Raw genomic sequence first — 20,808 nt, forward strand, 5'->3', positions numbered from 1 at the left:
TTTACCATTACAGCCATGGCACCAAATACATCCTCCTGACTGTGCTCTTGCTCACTCTGCTGTAACCTCTCACCTAGTCTGTAAGAGAGACTAATGACTTGTCATGCCCTTGGCCCTCAGCTTTGCTGGCAGTTTGGGCCAGGAGAGGGCCACAACACATTCTTCCAGCATTTGTACTCATCCTGACCAAGGTCACAGCTTCAGGACTTTCTGAGTAGTACCAGATGCATGCTTAATCCTACTGTTCCAAGTCCATTCTTCTTCCTGCCCCAGGTGGGTGGACTCTGTTCTCTTCCCTCACCCTCCAGACTCACTGAGGATACCTCCTCCTCCATGTGCTCAGTCCCTCACAGGCTAGGCTTAATGGTCAAGGTAACAGTCCCAGGACAGATAAGTGTAAGACATGTGTGTCTTACAAAGTATTTTACCAATTTTTAAATTTTGAACAATTTGACGGCATATTAAACTCAAGAGCTCCAATCCCTCTTCTTGTTCATAGAGCTGTAAAGTAGACCTTGCTTTAGAGGCTACAGACACGACACTGATCAAACCAACCTTGTCAAAAGGGCCTGATACTCAACAGGCAACTCTATTTTGCATTAGCATGTAAGCACCTGCTTCTCCCAATAGTGAAAAGTGAGAGTAGAATGACCCCATTCCCCACCCAGGAACAGAAGGGCTGTGCCCTGGAACTCCCTTCCTTTATGTGGGCGGCTTGCCATCTCTTTAAGAACCTGATCATTTAATTCCATCATGGTCAAGGCTCTTTCCTCATTATGTGAGTTTGAAGGGCAAAAAAGCAGGGAAGGAGAGGAAAAAGGAAAGAGAGAGAACAGAAGCCATGTCATAGTCACAGAATCACAATGTCGTTTATGTGTGCTCCATTCTTTGAAGCAATCAACAATCCCCCTTGCTCTAGACTTAGGGGTGGAAACATAGCACCTGCCTCTTGGAGGAAGAAGCATCAGTGATGTTATAAGCACACACAAAAGAGAAGATGGCTACTGTGTGATCATCTCTGAAAAGTTCAACCTGTCTCAGCATCCCTCCCTCACCCTCTGGCCCAAGAGGCTAAGGATGAATTCACACAATAATATCTCTTCTGCCCTAGCCCTGTCATTAGCCACTGAGGGACCCTGGCCAGACCACTTTGCTTCCATTTCATCCAATGGTTGTTAGAAGGATTTAATTCTACTAAGTAGTGAATCAAAGGAACATGGCATGGGAATTAATGCAGACTATCTCCTCAGTAAACGGTAGCTTCTGTGTCTATCCACTTTTGCCAATTCATCTGTTAGAACACAGTTGGGTTCTAAACCCAGTCTGCCTGGATTTGGATGTTTTTCCCTGCCACTCACAAGCTGTGTGATATTGGGCAGGTCATTTTACCTCCAATTCCTCATTGCTTCCCTGAATTCTTTCTTTAAAGGACTTGATATTGCCAGGAGGTGGTGGCGCAGGCCTTTAATCCCAGTACTCTGGAGGCAGAGGCAGGCGGATCTCTGTGAGTACGGAGCCAGCCTAGTCTACAAAGTGAGTTCCAGGGCAGCTAGGGTTGTTAAACAGAGAAACTCTGTCTCAAAAAACCGAGAGAGAGAGAGAGAGAGAGAGAGAGAGAGAGAGAGAGAGAGAGAGAGAGAGAACTTGATATTAATTGTCACATAGCAAAGTTGCAGGAAAAAACCTCCCAGTTTTAACTACTTATGCAGAGGAGCTCACTGCCTTGTGGAGACTTCCCCTGCCAGGAACTTTCGTGGAAAGAAAGTAAGAAATTGCTGCTTTTACAGACAGGGAAACTGAGGCTTGACCCATCCATATGGAGAGTGATGGTGAGAATTGCACAAGACCCCAGGACTCTGGGGTCACACAGATGAGTGTTATCTAATTTATCAGCTGTTGTCTCCACAGGTGCTCGCAGTGAACATGAGACTCTTGTGGATGTTCCTCTTCCTCGGCTGTCTGGTTAACAAGAGACATCTTTTATTCAGCTACAGCTTAGGTGAGCCACCCCATCCTTCTTGGAGGTTATGTCAAAGGAAACATCCCAAACGACAAACTGACATCTCTCCTTGTAGCTGACCCATCAGAGTAACAAGATCTGCCAGTGTCTCCGAAAGCTTCTGGAGGCACTGTACTCTCTCTTAGAGACATCTTGTCCCTTTTGGACCACGTCATCCAGATCACCTATTTGATGTAAACTACTTTCTTTCCATTATTGATTGTCTCAACATAGTCTTCCATTTTTATACCCACTTCCCAGGTATGTCTTTCTAGCCTTCAGCTCTAATGATCAAAGTTTTCCCTAAAGAGCAAAAGCCTCAGTTCTGGTGCCCCAACATTGTAGGTCCAGCCACGGCCACAATATGCTCATTACAGACATGAACAATGGTGAGCAAGGCAGAGAGGGGAGATTTAATGGACGCATTTCGAAAGGAACAAATAAAGGAGTCTAGTGCTTTAGGACTAAGTTAGTCATCTTTAGGGCTCTAGCAAGGGGCAAGAGGACTGTATGATGAAGATTCAGGATCAAGGTGGGGTCTAGTTCATCTTTGTCTCCACCCTGGTTCTGTAGGGTGTTCTGAAGCTGTTACTGGTGTCATTACTCAAGGAGATTCATCTGGTTCTCACAAGACATCACTTTTGCTCTGGGGTGTGGCCCCCACTCATAGACAGTGGTTCTCATCTGCAGAGGGTCTGTCTTTTGAGGCTTGCTCTTCCTGGAATCCAGTTTAAGACAACGACCTATCCCTGTGCCTTCAACCTTACAGGGTAAAGAGCTAAGTTAGGAGGACAGATGATTGACATGTCCAGGAGGCAGAAAACAGGAGTCTGAGCCAAAGTCAAAAGCCCAGATGCCAAGCCAGGATTCTATCCTGTGGCCTCAAGCAGTCCTTAAGTGCCTGTTACAAGAACATAGGCAAGGGCTTAAGCAGCTACTAGGAGAACACACAACACAGACTTACAGCTTCTGGTCTTTACAAACCACTCCTACCTTCTGGGTCTACAGCTTGGTTCCATTATCTCTGAAGAGTTCACACCTTGAACCACACTCCTTGAGAAATTTCTATCTTAGGTCTAATTTTGATGGAAAGAACAGAAATTTCATCTAACAAAAGGAAATATATAGTTAGGAAAAACATTGATTAAAAGGGGAGAAGAGCTGTCCTATCTATGATTTCAGACATCCTCTGGGGCTCCTAGGTTGCTAAAGCCAAGATATAGAAGTAGGAGGATAGCCCAGTACTAGAAACAAGTGCTTACCCAACATTAACAAATCCCCAGGTTTCATCTCCAGCATTGAAATAGAAGAATAAGGTGTGTGTGTGTGTGTGTGTGTGTGTGTGTGTGTGTGTGTAAATCAAGATCAGGGAAGCTGTGAGCAGTCAAAGCAGCTACTTCTCTTCACCCTAGATGACCCAGTGTGGTCCTCTATCTGACTTTTCATTGCCTCCTGAGCTCAGGTGCAAGACTAAACCTTGGTTTTCCTTTTGTAAGGAAGCTGGCTCCAGGGTATGATCATAAGTGGCCTCGGGTTGAATACCTAATTTCCTGACCCCAATGGGAGCTTGTGTCCCAGGACTGAACCATGTGTCTTTGTATCAGCAGGCTTTGGAATTGGAGACAATAGTGGGCTGTCTACAGATCTTCTTACTGGTGACAAAAGTGAATACATTGATCTTGGAGCCAACAGTGGAAAACTGGCTCCTCTGACTATTGCTTCATCTGTAAAGGTCCCTGAAGTCAACCAAGACAGTGTGAGTGAACTTGATAATCTCAAGGTCACTGTTTCAGACTCCCTGGACACAGGTGGCATCACCAGCCAAGTATCCTTTGGTCAGTTGGGTCAAAAGAGTATAAGCAGTCCTGGATATTAAGGTCACAAGTGCTCAAGATAGTCCAGCCTTTCAGTGGCAGATGTCATGAACTTCACAGGCAAGGGCTACCGTTATGATGCTCATCCAAGAAGTGCTTCCAGGTCCGAGGTGGTAGCTCTGGTCTGTCTGGGGCTGTGTTATCTGGTGGCCCAGGTTAATCTGAAGCAGGGTCAACAAATGGTCGGCCTGGGATTGGGTCATCTGGTGACGTGGCTCAGTCTGAGCAGTTTGAACAAATGGCCTGACTGGTGGTGATAGGTCATTCTGGTTGTTGTGGTGAAGGTGATGTTGGATCAATTTTATGGAAGGTTTGATCACTCTGGAGCAGGACCGACAAATATCCACTATGGATTTAGGATGGAGAGTCAAGGGATGATCAATTGGGAGCTTGGTTTTCTGGGGATCTATTTAATCTGGAACAGGATTAGTGAGCGGTTTTCCTGGATTTGAGTTCATCCAATCGCCTTAATCAATCTTGATCATGAATGGTTATTCAGTAGACGCTGTTAGTTTGGGCTTAGGGTATCTTTTGGTTTTGGTCCCTTGGGCTGTAGGTTACATAAAGATTATGCAAATTCTAAGTCAAGGTCATCCTTGTGTTAGAAATTAAAGCAGGTTCACTGAAAGGCACTGACAGGAAACTACCTTTGGATGAGCTTTATAAGGAGAGTCACAGGCTCAGCACCAGCTATAAGTCTCAGATGTGGAAGAGCATTCTGGAGAGAGATATCACTAGGGTCACTGGCAGCCATAATTTGGCCTTGAAGCGAGAGAGGACCTTTCCTTCAAAATGATAAGACAAAAGTGTCTGATTCTTATAGGTTTCCAGGGGTGAGTGGGCAAATCTCATATCATATGTACTAGCCTGGTCTGGTTATGTGCCAGAGTCTGGAAGGCATTGATAAAAGTAAAGTTATAACTCAAAATTGACCTGGGTCTAGATATCAGCGGATGTGGATGGGCTCAAAGATGTGAGAGAAGGAGAACTGGATGTGGCAGAGGTTCAGTATGCTCTCTTATGACCTTATGACCTCTGTCTGGAGAGAGCTGTAGCCTGCCACCCTGGATCAAGGCTTGGTATCCCTAACTGCTCTGGTCTCACTGGGGAAGTACCATCTGAAGGTGTTGTCCACATGAAGGCTCCAGGGGATTATGGGGCTGCCCCCATCAGTTCATCACGATTAATGTGAGGGCACCATTTGAGAGAGCTGGCAACCTCCTTAACCAATAGTTGTCAACACCTGTCCTCAACCAGGACATCCTGAGCCAGGAAGGGCTGCTGAGCACTGTTATTCTCAACAACCAGAATCTAGTCCTGGAGAGAGAAGAGCTACTAACGCTTCTCCTGGGTGGCAGTCTATCATTTGGTATCAAAAATGACCTCCTGGAGGCAGCAGGGACCAAGGCTGTGGAAGGCCTGATCTGCAAGGGCTCCCTGGGAGGCCTTTGTGGCCATGGAAGTCTCTCTGGCATGAATGATGTTCTGAAGAACATGAATTCTGGGAAACTCAATGGCTGGTGAGTTTGAGTTCTTTAGCAATAAAACGACTCTATAAAGCATTGATCAGAGATGGTTCCAGACTCCCGGAAGACTTTGGTCGGATTGACTCTCTTTAAGAGGTTGGCACTGGGAAGTCACCACCTGCTCTTCCAAAGCCTTAGTCACTGCCTAGTGTTTCTCTAATGTGGTCCAACTTTTGGGTTTATGTGAGCTTGTCTGAGCTCTGCTATATTCTAAGTCACACCAGGAAAACATATCACAGATGCTCTGACCACTTATCTCTTATCACCTGTCCCCCAGTGAGTAAAAGAATCCCTTTGTTTCAAGATAATCCCATAGTTACCAGATGAGGCTTTCAACAGGGTATCTGCATTTTCTCTTACCATCTTAATCAACTGCAAAGACAGTTAATGGCTGACGCTTTCCTGGTTTAGGATTTGTAGGAATGGGACTCAGAACAGAAATCAAGGTTAAGGAGGGACAGGCATGGAGCAGAGGGAAGGGCAGCCGCTACAACCTGAGCAGAGAGCCAAGGAGACCAAACTGACTTTTCTGCTTCACCTCACTGTTCCTCTTCTGCAGGCTCAATGTCACCCGCTTCGATATTGTCCAATTGTCATGGAAGGTCTTTGCCTCATCTAGCCTTGAACTTGAACTTCAGACCAAGTTGACCATCAACTTTTCCGGGTGAGCAAAATGAGGAATGTTATGGTGTGAATCGGAACTGTCCTCTGCAGGCTCACTCTTTGAACTCTAGTGTGGTTTTGGGGTGCCATGGAACATTTAGGAGTCAGGCTGAAGTTTGTCACTGGAAGCAGGCCTTGGAAGATCACAGCCTGTCCTTGAGCTCCAGCGGCCTCAGCTCTCTTCTCTGCCATGACATGAGCTAGTGCCCTCCACCATATGATCCCATTGCCATGCCTTCCCCAGCAAAAGAATTGAAATGTTTCTAAACTGTAGATCAAAACACCATTTTCTGCCTCAAGCTCTTTCTGTTGGACATTTGATCACAGCGATGCAAAGTAAATAACATGGTGAGAAAAGCAAGCGGAGGAAAGTCCTAGAGATACCAAGTGGTTTTTTTTTTTTTGGTGGTCTTTGGTTTTTCTTAGCATTTTCAAAAGCTCTTGATACTGTCTGAATACGTATACAGTTTCTTGGGATGGCAGTAGTGGCGGGACAGAAATGTAAGGAAAGCTTTTTGCTTTTCTGCTGCATTCTGAGTCTGTGTTGAAGCAAACTTGGGGAGAAAATTAAAATGCAAAAGAAAACAGCCTCCAATCTTACAAAAGAGAGGCAGTGGCCTTTAAGATCTCAGTTGGTGTCTTTTCTGTTCTTTTCCCACAACCATTCTGAAAGATAATAAACATCACCCACAGCATGGTGTTTGTGAACTGTCCTGTGACTAACACCAGGTTGTTCACCACACAGTCTTTTGAATAACTCTGTGATCCGTTCAAGTAATGAATCTGTCAACTCTCCAATTGTTAGAAAGTCTCTTGAATACAATTCATAGCTATCTATCTATCTGTCTGTCTGTCTGTCTGTCTGTCTGTCTGTATGTCTGTCTATCTATCTATCTATCTATCTATCTATCTATCTATCTATCTATCTATCTATCTATCATCTATCTATCTACTATCTATCTATCTATCTATCTATCTATCTATCTATCTATCTATCTATCTATCTTCTATTTATTTGCTGTGCTGGGTGTTGAATCCAGGACCTCATATAAACCAGGCAAATATTCAGTTACTGAACTACATCACCACCTGTAATTTATAGACTTTGATAACCATTGCTAAATTATCTTACAGAGACCTGGCAATTGTGACGAAATGTGTCTAGCATTCTTGAGTACTTCACACAGCCCAGGTTGTGGGTGGTAGTTCCTCTGAGTTCTCTTCTCAATTCCTACCGTAGATCTCCAAGGGACGGAGATACTGCATCCATTTTACCGAACAGCCAATAGGACCTCAGAGACATTCAATCAGATTACACATAAAGACAGGGAGAGCGCTCGGTTGGAAAAATGCCCGTGACACAAGCTTGACGACACAAGTTCAGACCTGGGCCAGGATCTGTGCCTGTCACCCCAGTGCTGCTGAGGACAGAGATAGAGGGATCCCTGAAGCTTATTGACTGGTGGGCTAATCCAAATACATGAGCTTCAGGAACACACCATCAGATATGCATACACACCAACACACACACACACACACACACATAAACTGAATCACCATATTTCTCTCTCTTACATACATCATCATCGTTGCCATCATACATACACACCATCACACATGCACACACATAAACAATTATACACACACATTGCACGTGAATGGTTGTGGGCACACATGTAACTCCAGGAGAAGATACTAACACTGGTGATACTACCTGAGTTCAGCAGAGCTACTGGTGGACAGGGTAGAGGGCAGCCTTTCACTAACACTTTTTATCTTTGAGTTTTAAGCTATGGATAAGCATTACCTATTCAAATAAACTATTTTATTGATTTTATGTATATATATATAATGAAACAAATAAAACTTAGACATAGGAAATTAGGAATCCTTTTTGAATTATATCTATCAGTCACCTCTCACCCACAAGTATCTACCCTCTTTGCAAGTTACTGTAAAACCTTTACAGTATTCCCAGACATGCACGTGACATCTAACAGCCTTCTCCCATGCAGACATGCATGTGACATCTAACAGCCTTCTCCCATGCAGACATGCATGCGACATCTAACAGCCTTCTCCCATGCACCCAGGATGCTCAAATTTCTCAGTGGCTCCACCGTGGATGTGAACATCATGGTCCCCTTGAATTTGGAACAGACTGAGCCTGGTCAAGTCTCATTTTCTGTGAAGAGCTGCAAAGCAGTATTCACTGGGATCCAAGTCGAGACAGGGTAGGTAGAAACCCAGGAAAACTGGGTACCAGCAAACAGAACATGGTGTGCGATGGTGCTATGCATAGAGTAGTCTCCAGTCTCCCTGGTATCTGACCAAGATGCTAGCAAACTCTACCACTAGTGTTTCCTATTTTTTAATTCCCTCCTTCCAGTCAAGCTTCTGTCTCAAGGATCTTGGAATCCCAAGCAGAAGGGGATTCCTGTGGGCCAGAAGCACAGACCTCCCTGACAGTACCCACTTGTGGAGAATACTGGGTGCTCCTTTTTCCAAGTTCTCATGGAGAGATCCTGGGTAGGAGTTTTGCCACATCAATTTTCACGCTAGCCTGTCATTCCTGACATGCCTGTATGAGCTCTGTAGGGAAGAAGTTGCCTTATATTCATCATGCATTTCTGCAGAACATATTGAGCTACTAGATACTGTTGTTCCTGGAGACACACTGGGAAAAAAATCATGGGAGTGAAAATGAGGGGGAAATGAAGGGAAAGTTGGTTGGATGAGAAGTGGATGGATGGATGGAAAGAAGGAAGGAAGGAAGGAAGGAAGGAAGGAAGGAAGGAAGGAAGGAAGGAAGAAAAGTGAGGACAAACATGCATGGATAAATTCAGGGATGGATTAAAGAAAGGGTGGAAAAATCTAATCTTAAAAAGACATTAGTGGCTGGTCGGTGGTGGCGCACCCCTTTAATCCCAGCACTCGGGAGGCAGAGGCAGGCGGATTTCTGGGAGTTCGAGGCCAGCCTGGTCTACAAGAGCTAGTTCCGGGATGGGCACCAAAGCTACAAAGAAACCCTGTCTCGAAAAAAAAAAAAAGACATTAGTGGTCTACCTGAGAGATCTAAGCTAGGTTCACGGGGGAGGTCTGAAAAACACATACTTGTTTAATTTAACAAAGTGGTTCTAACCTTTCTAATGTATTGACACTTTAATACATTTCCTCTTGTTGTGGTGACCTGCAACCATAAAATTATTTTGATTATTACTTCATAACTTAATTTTTTCTATTGTTATAAATCATAATAGAAGTATCTGATATGCAGGATATCTAATATGTGACCCCCGTGAAAGGGTTGTTCAGCCACCAAAGGGGTCACAGCACACAGATTGAGAACCGCTGATTGAACAACAGAGACATAATCATTTTTCAGATTGTACAGCACAGTATTCAAAGCCCTAGTGGTGATGATCATCATCAGTGTTTCCCTTTCCCTTCCTCAGCATGTTCTCCTCAATGATGGAATCGATGATGAAGTGGTCCTTGAGCATGTCCTTGCCCAACATAGTAAGTCTGACAACATGGCCCCGACAGACGCTGAACACGAGATATGGAGAAGGCTCTGTAGCTAGCGGGATGGAGGACTAACCCATGTGGGCATAAGCCTGAGCTGTGTAGAGTCTCTTTCCTGTCCTTTGTCACAACCCCTGCTTCTGAAGAAGGGACAGAAAAAAAGACAACGTTTGAGAGGTGATTGTAGCAGGCAGCTTAGGTCTGTGTAAGAGGAAGATTGTGACGTGTTTACAATAGACTTTCTCCATCTTATGTGGAAGACTCATCCTGCAAAGTGTCCTAGATTACAAAGATTGATTCTGCATGTAAATACTCATCAGGTATGGACAAGTACCCTCTTAGCAAGGCCTCCCATCCTTTGTATTGCAGTTGTGCCCAGTGGTCCGATTCTGGTTTTACATCGTCAACCAACAGTTGGTCATCCTGAAAAGTAAGTAGAGCTGTTGCCTGCTCACGGCTTTGTTGTATTGACTGCTACAGTAGCCACAGCACCGACTTCTATACAGCTGAAGACAGACCTTTCTGTGCCACAACTCAGATCCCCATTTCTTGGGAAATCAATTTCACGCCTCAGGGCATGTTGTCAAGGTCTTTTCTGAAGCTGTCCCTAGTGTCCCCCTCATCTTCCTTTAGTGGAGTACCCAAGCTGCCTCCATATACTTCCTAAGGTTTGAGGACATAACGGCTGAGTTCTGCAGGACTTCCCACTCCAGCTAGTGATGCCTTAAATATCCCTTCTTCCTCCAGTGTAATCACCATGTTTGGTTCATCTCAAAGCCTTTAAAGCTCTCTCCCAGCAAAGCCCCTCCTCAGGACCCCTACAACCTTTGGGGTGTGTCATTATTCACTGCATTGTGTGAAATGTTTACTTCCTGGCTGTCTTTTGCAGTAGGCTGAAGCTCCTTGAGGGGGACTTGCCCTTCCATTTCTCTCACAGTCCAGATTGGGGACAGAGTAGACCTCCCCTCCCCCCCCAAATAAACTCTACTGGTGCATGAAATGGAAAGGGAAGGAATGGATGTGGTGGACATGAGTGAATGGGAAAGCAGAAATGGGAATGAGAGACAGAAAATAGTGAGAAGAAGATGGAGTGGTGGACACTTAGGAGGACTGAGTGGGGTTGCGGTGGATAGTGGAAGGCAGAAGGAGTGATGGAAAGATAAAATAAAATACAGACAAATGGGGATGGAAGGGAAAAGGAAACAGAAATAAAGGGATTTGAGGAAAGGGGAAAGGGAGGATTGATAGACAAAGAGCAATGGCGTTGCAGTGTGCATGCATGATATATTACTGATGGATAAGTGATAGATGGAAGGAAGGGTCTGTTAGCAGACAGGTAGGAAGACCAGGGGAGGTGAGATGGACTGTGACCAAGTCAAGGGAAAAGCAAGCTACTGAGATGGGTAAAGGGGGAAGGAAAAATGGGCAGATGAGTGGAACGAGGCGTGGAAGGGAAGTGGCAAGTGTTGTTGGAGGGAAGGAAGGAGTCTGGCGGGCCTGGGAAAGGAGAGGTCTACCTTGTAGGAAAGATGGTTTGCCATTGCCAGTCCGAGAGCACCCATCACCCTTAGTGGATGACGGTGGGGTTCTGTGTCCTCAGTGCGCACTCAGCAGCTGGGGATTAATCTTTCTGCTAGACACACCTGCTTGTGACAGGGATGCCAAGGGAGATGTATGAGCCTCTGTTTTCATCAGGTGCATGTCTCCTGTCTTTCAAGTTCTTTCTATTGTTCCCCGCTTCTTTTTCTCCGTCAGATATTGCTTCCTTCGGGATGTTGGGAGACAACAACCTGACCAGTACCCCACAGCCTCTACTATATGAACGCTCTTACCACATGGATTTTAAGGTATGAGTAGCCAGTTCTGTTGAGGACTCAGAGGACCCAGGTCTCCCCACCTGAGGTCTCCTTGGTTGGGATATGTGTCCAAGCGGCACCATTAAGAGAGCCAGCCTGAGCTTTGATTTTGAATGTCTGTGTAGCCACAAGCACCATGCCCTCACATCTGAACCGCCGTTTTCTTGTGTCGGGTAGGGTAATTTTCATAGCCACACATTTATCACCGTGGCTCTTCCAGGATACATGCTTCCCTATGTCATAGCATACCTCGAGTTGGTGTCTTGTATTCAACAGGAAAGCATGGTTTAACTGGCAAGTTTTACAATGTCTTACTGGCCCATTAAGTAACATGTACTTCGATTGATGGTGCTCAGTACTGTAAATATGATTCGGTGAGAAAGGGCCTGGCACACGTGGAACAGAGGAGGAACTATAAAACTATTGACTTACACTGTTTTGCCATTGATTTAAAAAAACCAATCAAGTTTATTTCTTGGCATCTTGATACACAGAGCCTTCAGGGTGATGGGGCAGCCATTCTTCATTCTGGTGGCCTTGGCTATATCCTCCCCACCCTAGCTGTCCAGGCTGAGACATGGCCAGGAACTTGGGGCAGTTCCTGGGTTCTTCTACAAGGTGGGATCTCGGGGTCAATAGTCCACTGCCTCTCAGCCCTCAGATGTCCAAGGGCAAAGTCTGGAGTCAAGAATTTAGGAACAGTGTTGTGACTGTTCAATGTTAGGCCTGGGCAAAGCCATTCCCATCTCCAAGTCTGCTTTTTTTGTCTGTTATCCTCATGTTGCAAAGTCGGTGCTATGTTTACATGGAACACCGAGCCTGGAACACAGTAGGTATACACTTGCTATGAGTTTTTTGATTTTTGCTTTATTTTTCCAGGACAAAAGCTTCCCGGCCTCTTTCATCAATTGGCTGATTAAAAGTAAGTTTTCTTTTTCATATTCATCCCAGAATGCCCCAATCCCACCTCTCTCTTCAGTGTTGAATATCCCATGGGAAGGATACTGGAAACAGGTATAAATAAAATCATGAAGCCATAGAACCAATGCCTGGATCAACCTTACCGCACGCAGCTGGGCTCCTGGAAAGTCAACTCTACAGTATTACACTGGGGTTCCTGAGATAGCCCATTCTAGAGGGGTTAGGTTGGTTAGAAGTGGGTTTCTAGGACTATTCACTGATCTATATCAAAGAGAAACTATTGGAGTTGTACACTCCTCAGTGCCTTAGCAAGGTTTCTGAGTTATACTTTAGTCATTAAGATTTTATTGTACAATATCCTTCGCAGTGACCAATGTGACACTGAGGTTCCCGAGACACTCACTCCATAGCAATTATGATTACAATAACTTTCTGAGGCTTTTCTATTGATAGTGACTCTTGTTATAGGGGTATTCCTGAAATAGTTTTTTTTTTCCCCATAGTGTTAAGTGTTAGGATGGAGTTCTGGAATGAACAGAACTGAGCTGGGCATTAGGGACAGACTTAAATCCCGGTTCAGTCGATATGTTAGTTACTTTTCCTAATGCAGTGACCAAATACGTGACAAGAAGCACCTAATGGAAGAAAGGGTTTATTTGGTTGAGGGCACAATCCATTATGGTGGGGAAGGCACGGCAGCAAGAGCTTGGGGTCACATTTTGTCTGTAATCAGGAAGCAAAGGTGAATGCTAGTGTTTCTCTTACTTTGTCCTGAATATGTCTTGGATCCATCTTCAGAATGATGTACGGCACACTCAGGTGGGTCTTCCCATCTCCATTAGTTCAGCATATCAACTATCTACTTGATAGGCCCAGAAGTGGCTCTAGACTCTGTCATGTTGATGATCGGCATTAATCACCACGGTCACCAACTTCCTGTGTCCCTTCTGTGAGCCCCATTCTTTCTTTTTCTGGGCTCCTTTACCCATCTGTTCAGGACCCTTGCTTCCTGATGACTTTTATCTAGTTGAGAGTATTGGGACGTGTAGAGGGGAAGAAGATCAGAACCTAGAGGAGTCTCCAGAAAAATCCAAACTGTGACAAGTATTCCTCATGGTGGCTAGTGTCTTCTAATGTCTAAAGTCTCTTATTTATGTCTTCTTGTCTCTTTGGTGTGAGATACAGATACTCAGTGACCCCCAGTGCCTGTAGGATATTGATGGGACCAGACAGGACTGTGATAAAAATGCTCAATTAAGTGTCACCATGGGACTCTCTGGCCCCAGCTTGGGTGACTCTGGCCTTAATCTCCTTTCTCTCCAGTGATTTTACACAGTCACCCCCTACCAGTCCTTTCTCTAGAGTTTGGGTTTTCACTTACTGAAGCTGACCAGGGGAAAGCATCAACAGACATGTATGTCAGCATAGGGCTGCTTCAGGAGGACCCATCTGTAAGAACAAACCAAAGGCATGAATGTGCTTGAGAAGGGACAGGATGGTGAATGGCCTCTTTAGTTCAGATAGTGGGCAGGACTTGCAGTCCTGACAACTCTCGGGACCATCTGAAGCCAATGCTGGTTCCATCCAGAGAAATGGCATGCCAGGAAGATGTGCCAACCAAGAGGTGGGCCTCATGTTTTAAACAGATGATGGGGAAAAAGCCACACAGAGCCCTGGCCCTGAACCCCAATTAGCTGCGCCTCTGTACCTGACTCTCCTCTCTTGTGTGAGAAATATACTCCCAAGCCGTTTTCTCTGTGTTTAAGTGTCACTTTGGGGTCTGCTTAGGGACAAGTAGAAGGGCAAGATACCGTGCATCTTAGTTGTCGTGACAGGAATGTCTGACTAATGTAACTGAAGGGACAGAGGGTTTATTTAGACTCAAACCTCACAGTGACCATCTATCATATGGGAAGTCACAGAAGCAGCAGCCTGTCACATTGCAGCCGCTCTCAAGAAGCAGGGTGATGAGGACATGCTGAGCTAGGCTAGCCTTTCTACGTAGCCCAGGGATTGGTGAGTGTGTGTGTGTGGGGGGGGGGGGGGATCTCTAACCTCTATCAAGACAATCCCTACAGGCACGACTAGACTGGGTGGTCATAAATTCTGTAGAGTTGACAGTTAATACTATCGCAACACTTCTTGAATTCCAGAAGGTTCAAAGTTCTGACTTCAGAGGCTCAAGGATCCCAGGACCTTTATGATGGGCAGCCATGAGTAGGCATGGTAGGCCTATGGTTTTATACTGTTGAAGCCTGAGAGTAAGGGTAACACCTGCCTCGTTGGGTGACCATGAAAAAATGCAGACAAATCTAGTTCAGAACCTGGACAGTGCAGCAAATGCCTCAGATTGTCTAATCTGCCAGGAAAGGGAAGAGCTGGAGCAAAGATGAAAAAGGAGAGTCTCAGAGACCGAGACGGGAGCCCTGGGTCTGAGACCATGCATCTCCCTCCTACCCCTCACCTACAGGCCCTGAACGAACGGAGAATGGGCATTATGTGCACTTCAGCTGCCCCTTTTCCTAACCTGGAAGAGCAATGGTGGCTGGCCCAGGCAAGGCACAAGCCCTGGGCTTGATTGGCAGGAGCTGGTCAGTTCCCAAATAGGCCACTAGAGGGAAGACATGATACTGCCAACACATATTTCCCAGATAAAAGCCAAATCTGTTGACAGGAGTCAGAATTCCTAGTTTCCAATTCCAGTTCTTCAGGGAGTATATTTAACCTCGCTGTGCCTCATTCTCTCCACTGAGGACTAATAAAAGAAATAAAACATTCACTTTTACTCTCACCAGCCAGATTATTTTCATTAGCGTATTTGATTGTAAAAAGTGGAGGTTTCAAGACGGCGTCCACATTCAGGTGCTTTGGCCATATTAACGCCCGCTCACTGTCCTTTCCTTCACCTTTCTTTCCCTTTTTACTTTTACATCATATACACGGACACACACACATTCTCTAACAGGTTAAATATTAGTAAGAATAATTTATCATGGGATGACAGAAAAGGTAAAAGTGTTTGCATGGCAGAGGAAGAGATGACCAGAATGAGATGACGACAGGAAGGGAGAGCATCTTTGCCAGCTATGCCTCCAACAAAGCATTAATGTCAAGCTTGTAGAAAGAACTAAAAAATTAATCTTTTCCCCCGAAATCTTTCAATCACTAAATGAGCAAAATTATTGAATGAGCAGTTTTCTTTTTTTTGTTTTTGTTTTTTATTTTTATTTTTTGTGTTTTTTTAAATTTATTTATTTATTAAAGATTTCTGTCTCTTCCCCGCCACCGCCTCCCATTTCCCTCCCCCTCCCCCAATTAAGTCCCCCCCTCCTCGGCCCGAAGAGCAATCAGGGTTCCCTGCCCTGTGGGAAGTCCAAGGAATCCCCACCTCCATCCAAGTCTAGTAAGTTGAGCATCCAAACTGCCTAGGCTCCCACAAAGCCAGTACGTGCAGTAGGATCAGAAACCCATTGCCATTGTTCTTGAGTTCTCAGTAGTTCTCATTGTCTGCTATGTACAGAGAGTCCGGTTTTATCCCAGGCTTTTGAATGAGCAGTTTTCAAAAGAAGAAATACAGAGGGGCTTCTTTAGGGAGAGCTGGAAGCTATTTATAGAGTGGCTGCTGAGGAGACTCCTGGACTCAGCTGAGAAGAGTGTTAATTGAGCAGCGTGGAGCAGGATGGTTCAGTCGGGCCGTGAAAGACTGAGGGAAGTGCTCAACTCAGCAAACTGGTGGGTGGCAGGAATTGCCAATGAGGCTGTTAAGTTTCCAGTTTTCTGGGCAGCAGATAGTGAGGCAGACACACCTGCACAGTTGGAGGAGGACGAGGAGGAGAAGGCCAGCAGCAAGCAGGAGGTTTCTGCTAACAAGTGAACCTATCCCCTCACCCCAAGACATTTCCAACTAGAAATGATGGCCAGCTTCACCCTGGCCTCACCACTACAGGATGGTTTTTTTCCCCTCTGTCCTTTTTTTTTCACCCCCTCCCCTTTGATGAGACAGGAAGTAAGTGGTTTATGTGCACAATCACATTGTTCTTTAAAAAAAAAACTAAACTTAATGGTCAGTCTTATGTTTCTGTTGACATTAAATGGAGAAGGCACGGAGATGTTCTGATTCTGCGGAAACCCTCTTCTTTATTAACGACACATCCATTCATCTTGTAGGCTTTAGATTCCAGTAAGTTGTTTTGTTCCCATTGTCTCAACAACAAAGACCCAACAGCATAATAACCCTTGCATACTTTGATTGGAGAACTTCGGTGTGTTTCATTTAGTATTGTAAAAGGGCAAGTTTATAGATTTTGTTGTGCACAGCTGTTACATGTGGGGCAACGCATCTTTAAGTAGGGGTAAAGTACTCTTTAAGATATGAGTCTTAGATAGTTTCCCCTTCAAATCAAGTGTATTGTTGTTTAAATCATTTTTATTTTGTTTAAAATGGAGAAAAAATAAGTACAAATGACCAATAAATATTTGGAGAAAATGTTCAGTATACTTAGCTGTCAGAGAAATATGCAAATCGAAATTACATCAAGGCTGTAACACACCCCAGTGAGATGCAGATGGCTGTGATCAAGAAAATAAATGACGACCAATGGTAGAAAAGGTGTACTGAACGGAGAACACACCCACAAACACACACACGCGCACGCACACATGCATGCACGCACACACACACATGCACACACACATATGCAGACACACACACTGGTGCAGCCACCATGGAAATTAGCATGGTCCTCAGAAAACTGAAGACAGAGCTGGGCATGGTGGCCTACACCTTTAATCATAGCACTTGGGAGGCGGAGTCAGATGGATCTCTGAGTCTGAGGGCAGCCTGGTCTACAGAGTAAGTTTTGGGACAGCCAATGCTAACAGAGAAACCCTGTCTTGAAAGAAAAACAAAAGAAAACAAAAAACTGAAGCTAGGACTCCCATATGACCCATCTGCTCCCTCCTAGATAGAGTCCTGAAGGAAACCGCACCAACGCACCACACAGACACCTGTACAGCCACGGCTACACTATTCACAACGGCCAGGACGTGGAACCAGCCTGGGTATCCATGAATGGATAATTATCCTTTGATCCGAAAAACATTCTGGTGTTTATATGTCCCAATTTTGTTTATTAATTGTTCTTCATCTGGTGTCCACCCAGGAGTCACGTGATAGTTGTTTTGGGTTCCTGGCGACACTCTAAGGGATTCCCTCAGTTTCCTCTTCCACCAGCAGCGCCTGTCTCTCCACCCACATCCTGGCAGTATTTGTTGTCATTGTTTCTCTGGATGACACCCTTTCTGACTCCGGGTGGGAAGCAATACTTCTTTTCCAAGTATTTCTTGGTCACTTGTGTTTCTCCTTTTGACAACTGTCTGTTCGTAACCCGTGCTCTTGTACTGACGGGATGTTTCTTTGGTCCTTGAGTCCCCTGCATTCCAGATGTTGACTCCTTGCCAGAGACTCTCTCCCATTATCCCCTCACTCTGGTGACCGCTTCCTTTGTTTTGCAGAAACCTTTGCCATCATGGAATCTCATTTCTCAGTGTTCACTCTCGTGCTCTGAGCTATCGGAATGGGTTCCCGAGAACCTATGCCTGTATCTTCTGGGAGTTTCAGAGTTTCGTATCTTACATTTAGATCTTTGCTCCACTTTGGACAAATTTTGGAGTAGGATGAGGGATAAGGATCTCGTTCCTTTCCTCTACATTGAATACCGAATTTACTATCATTTGCTGCGAGTTTTTAATTTTAATTTTTTTTGCTTCTTTTATTTTTAAATAATGTGTTGTCAAAATGTAGGCAACTGTAGCAGTGTGGGTGTATTTCTTTGTCATCCATTCTATTCCATCGATCTGTATTTCTGCTTTTACGTCAGTATCATGGTGTTTTTGTTACTATGGTTCTGCGGTCAAGTACTGAGATCCTGTCAGCATTGCTTTGCATTGCTTTGCTGTGAGTCATTTTATCCAGTGCTGAGGGCTACCCCAGCAGGTTATCTAAGAACTGAGGCTCAGGAAGATTAACTGTCAGGTCCATTTCCACACAGCCAGAAGGAAGGAGAATTTAGGCTCAAACACAGGTCTTCTTCAGAAGGGAGAGGCTGGAGGCAGTGTGAAGGACACCCTGCTGTGTCCTAATAGAGCGCCCTGTGCTGTCTTAGCTTCGGGGACTAGTACCTCAGTGGTTTGGGTAGGAAGTGGGGCTCCTTTGTCATTCTCTGGCTCTCTGACTCTAACCCTGAGGAAAATGTGTTGTGGCAGCCCAGCGACCACACCCTGAAGTCCCTGCACTGAAGGGGCAATCTGAGCCTCTGGAGTCTCTCCACCAGCACAAAGCTGCCAAATCTTAGGCTCCTTTGAAGACAGCAGACGCAGGCAACAGCATTTGTTTTTCAACCTTCTCTTGTCAGAGCTCTCTTTGTGAACGACTTCAGAAACTCTGCTGGCCTGAGGGAGAAGCCTGAAGCCAGACACCTGAGCGAGGATGGAGAAGGGGCAAGCGGAGTCAGCCTCAAGCCCAGACATGAAGGCTCAAGCAGAGAGCAAGGCCTGCAGCTCCCAGGGATTCAGCAGAGGCTCCTGGGAATCCCTCTACCATGACATGTTTTCTTCCTGCAGGTCATACTTGACAGGACTTGACTTACGCAGATCTGTCATGGTGTCCTGCACAGCCTTAATAAAGTGTCACGCTGTGGACAGAAAATTAACTAGAGCAAGTCCTCTCCCCTGTGTGCTGCTGCTAAGAATATAAGCAGAAATTGGCTCAAGCGTCTCTCGATTCAGGAAGAATAAAGGTCACGCTGGATTCGTGTCCGCCAGCTTCCTCCTACCTCTGTCCCCAGTTCAGCCAAGGTTTTACCATCCACACAAGCCACCTGTGTGCTTACTACAGCTTCGGGCAGAGTCTGCGAGGTGGGGAAGAGATTAGTGGTATGGGAGCAGAACGCTCGTTCTGGGCACACTTATTCTTCACCTGTGTGGTTTCCATGGTCTCTCCTGCAGACAGGTCCCAGGGGGTCTTCCACGGACAATACTAGAGGAAGGTAGTAGACGGGAACACGCACACCCTGGCCACTTTACCCCTAGCCGTGCTCTCCTATTCATCCACCCCTCCACCCTTCTGCCACGGCTTTCTCTGTGGGAACAATATCTTCATATTGAACCATGGGTCTTTTCCTTACTCTGGCTGCTACGCTTAGTTTAGAGGTCAGCGTGTGACCCTTACAGGGATGATGGGAATAAGCTTGAGAAGGCTTGAAGAGATATCAGGGAGAGATGTCTGCTTTCTGCTGTGGTCACTGGTTACTGGTGGCCATCTCTGCCATCCGCTCGGGCAAAGTCGGCTTGAAGTCAGGGCAGAAGAAACCAGATCTGAGTCACAGAGAAAACATGTCCTGAAGGTTTCCTTTGAGTGCTGGAATCCATAACATTTCAGGACCCTCTTTACTCCTTAACTCATGTCAGGCTGAACATTCTACTTTACAAGTAACCCAAGGAGCCTGACAAATGCAATTGACAAACACATTCCAGTTTGTTCTGTAGAAGTTGTCATGGGAAATGAGAGAGGAGTGACAGGCAGAGCTGTGTGTGTGTGTGTGTGTGTGTGTGTGTGTGTGTGTGTGTGTGTAGCAGAGAATGAGGTGGCTACAAACAAGGTGCTCTAAAGGACAGAGAGGATTTACAGGTGTGACATGTGGACGTCCTCAGGCCTTGTTCTGGTGCCAGGAGGAACTGATGCAGAAAGAATGAGAGGTCATTTCCTGGAGGATGTCACTGTAGAGAAGGTCTTCAAACTTGTTCCCTCCTCCACAGAAGTGATTGCCAGGGTTCCCGCTGCCTCCCTCCCCGAGGATGGTTATGTGCTTTCTGCAGCTGGAACAGAAGCCTTTGGATGGATGCATGAAGGTTCACAGGAGGGAGGGATCTGGGTCTCATTTCCAGCCTCATCAATTCAGTCAACTCCTCAGCCTATTCAGCAGCTGTTTCCCCACCTTTACCAAGTATGGTGTTTATTGGGTCTCACCAGAAGCCAGACGGTGGTTGTGAGCATAAAGAAGGAAGAATGAGGGTCCTAGTCTGAAGGAGTCTCAGGCTGGCAGAAGAGAAAAACCAACACACATTCCTTCAACCAACTATGTCTTGAAAAAGAAATACATTTGTATGTAGAATTTTTTTCGTTGGTACAGTGATCAGCTCTGTTCTGCTGCCACTTTCCAAATAATCACTCAGAAACTAATAATTAATTTTAAATGTTAATCCAATGGCTCAGGCTTGTTATTAGCTAACTCTTACAACTTAAATTAACCCATTTATATTAATCTACATTCTGACAAATGGTGTTACCTCTCTTTTATCTTGCACCTCCTGTTTCCTTTCTGTGTCTAGCTGGCTACTCCTCTGACTTCACCCTTTTTCTTCCCAACATTCTCTCTGCCCTGAAA

The 20,808-nt window shown here is 45.4% G+C and overlaps 1 protein-coding gene across 1 annotated transcript; it reads left to right on the top strand.

Annotated features, from left to right (window-relative positions):
* The first annotated feature begins 1,915 nt into the window (after nucleotides 1–1,915).
* LOC142845135 (uncharacterized) lies at nucleotides 1,916–19,164 on the top strand. The gene is made up of 10 exons (XM_075963898.1): nucleotides 1,916–1,999; nucleotides 3,607–3,824; nucleotides 5,107–5,393; nucleotides 5,959–6,063; nucleotides 8,156–8,296; nucleotides 9,518–9,581; nucleotides 9,957–10,017; nucleotides 11,343–11,434; nucleotides 12,323–12,365; nucleotides 18,778–19,164. The coding sequence occupies exons 1-10, from the start codon at nucleotides 1,924–1,926 to the stop codon at nucleotides 18,789–18,791; spliced, it is 1,101 nt and encodes a 366-aa protein (XP_075820013.1). The 5' UTR covers nucleotides 1,916–1,923; the 3' UTR covers nucleotides 18,792–19,164.
* The last annotated feature ends 1,644 nt before the right edge of the window (nucleotides 19,165–20,808 follow it).

The sequence above is a fragment of the Microtus pennsylvanicus genome, chromosome 2, assembly GCF_037038515.1.
Source record: "Microtus pennsylvanicus isolate mMicPen1 chromosome 2, mMicPen1.hap1, whole genome shotgun sequence".
Taxonomy (NCBI): domain Eukaryota; kingdom Metazoa; phylum Chordata; class Mammalia; order Rodentia; family Cricetidae; genus Microtus; species Microtus pennsylvanicus.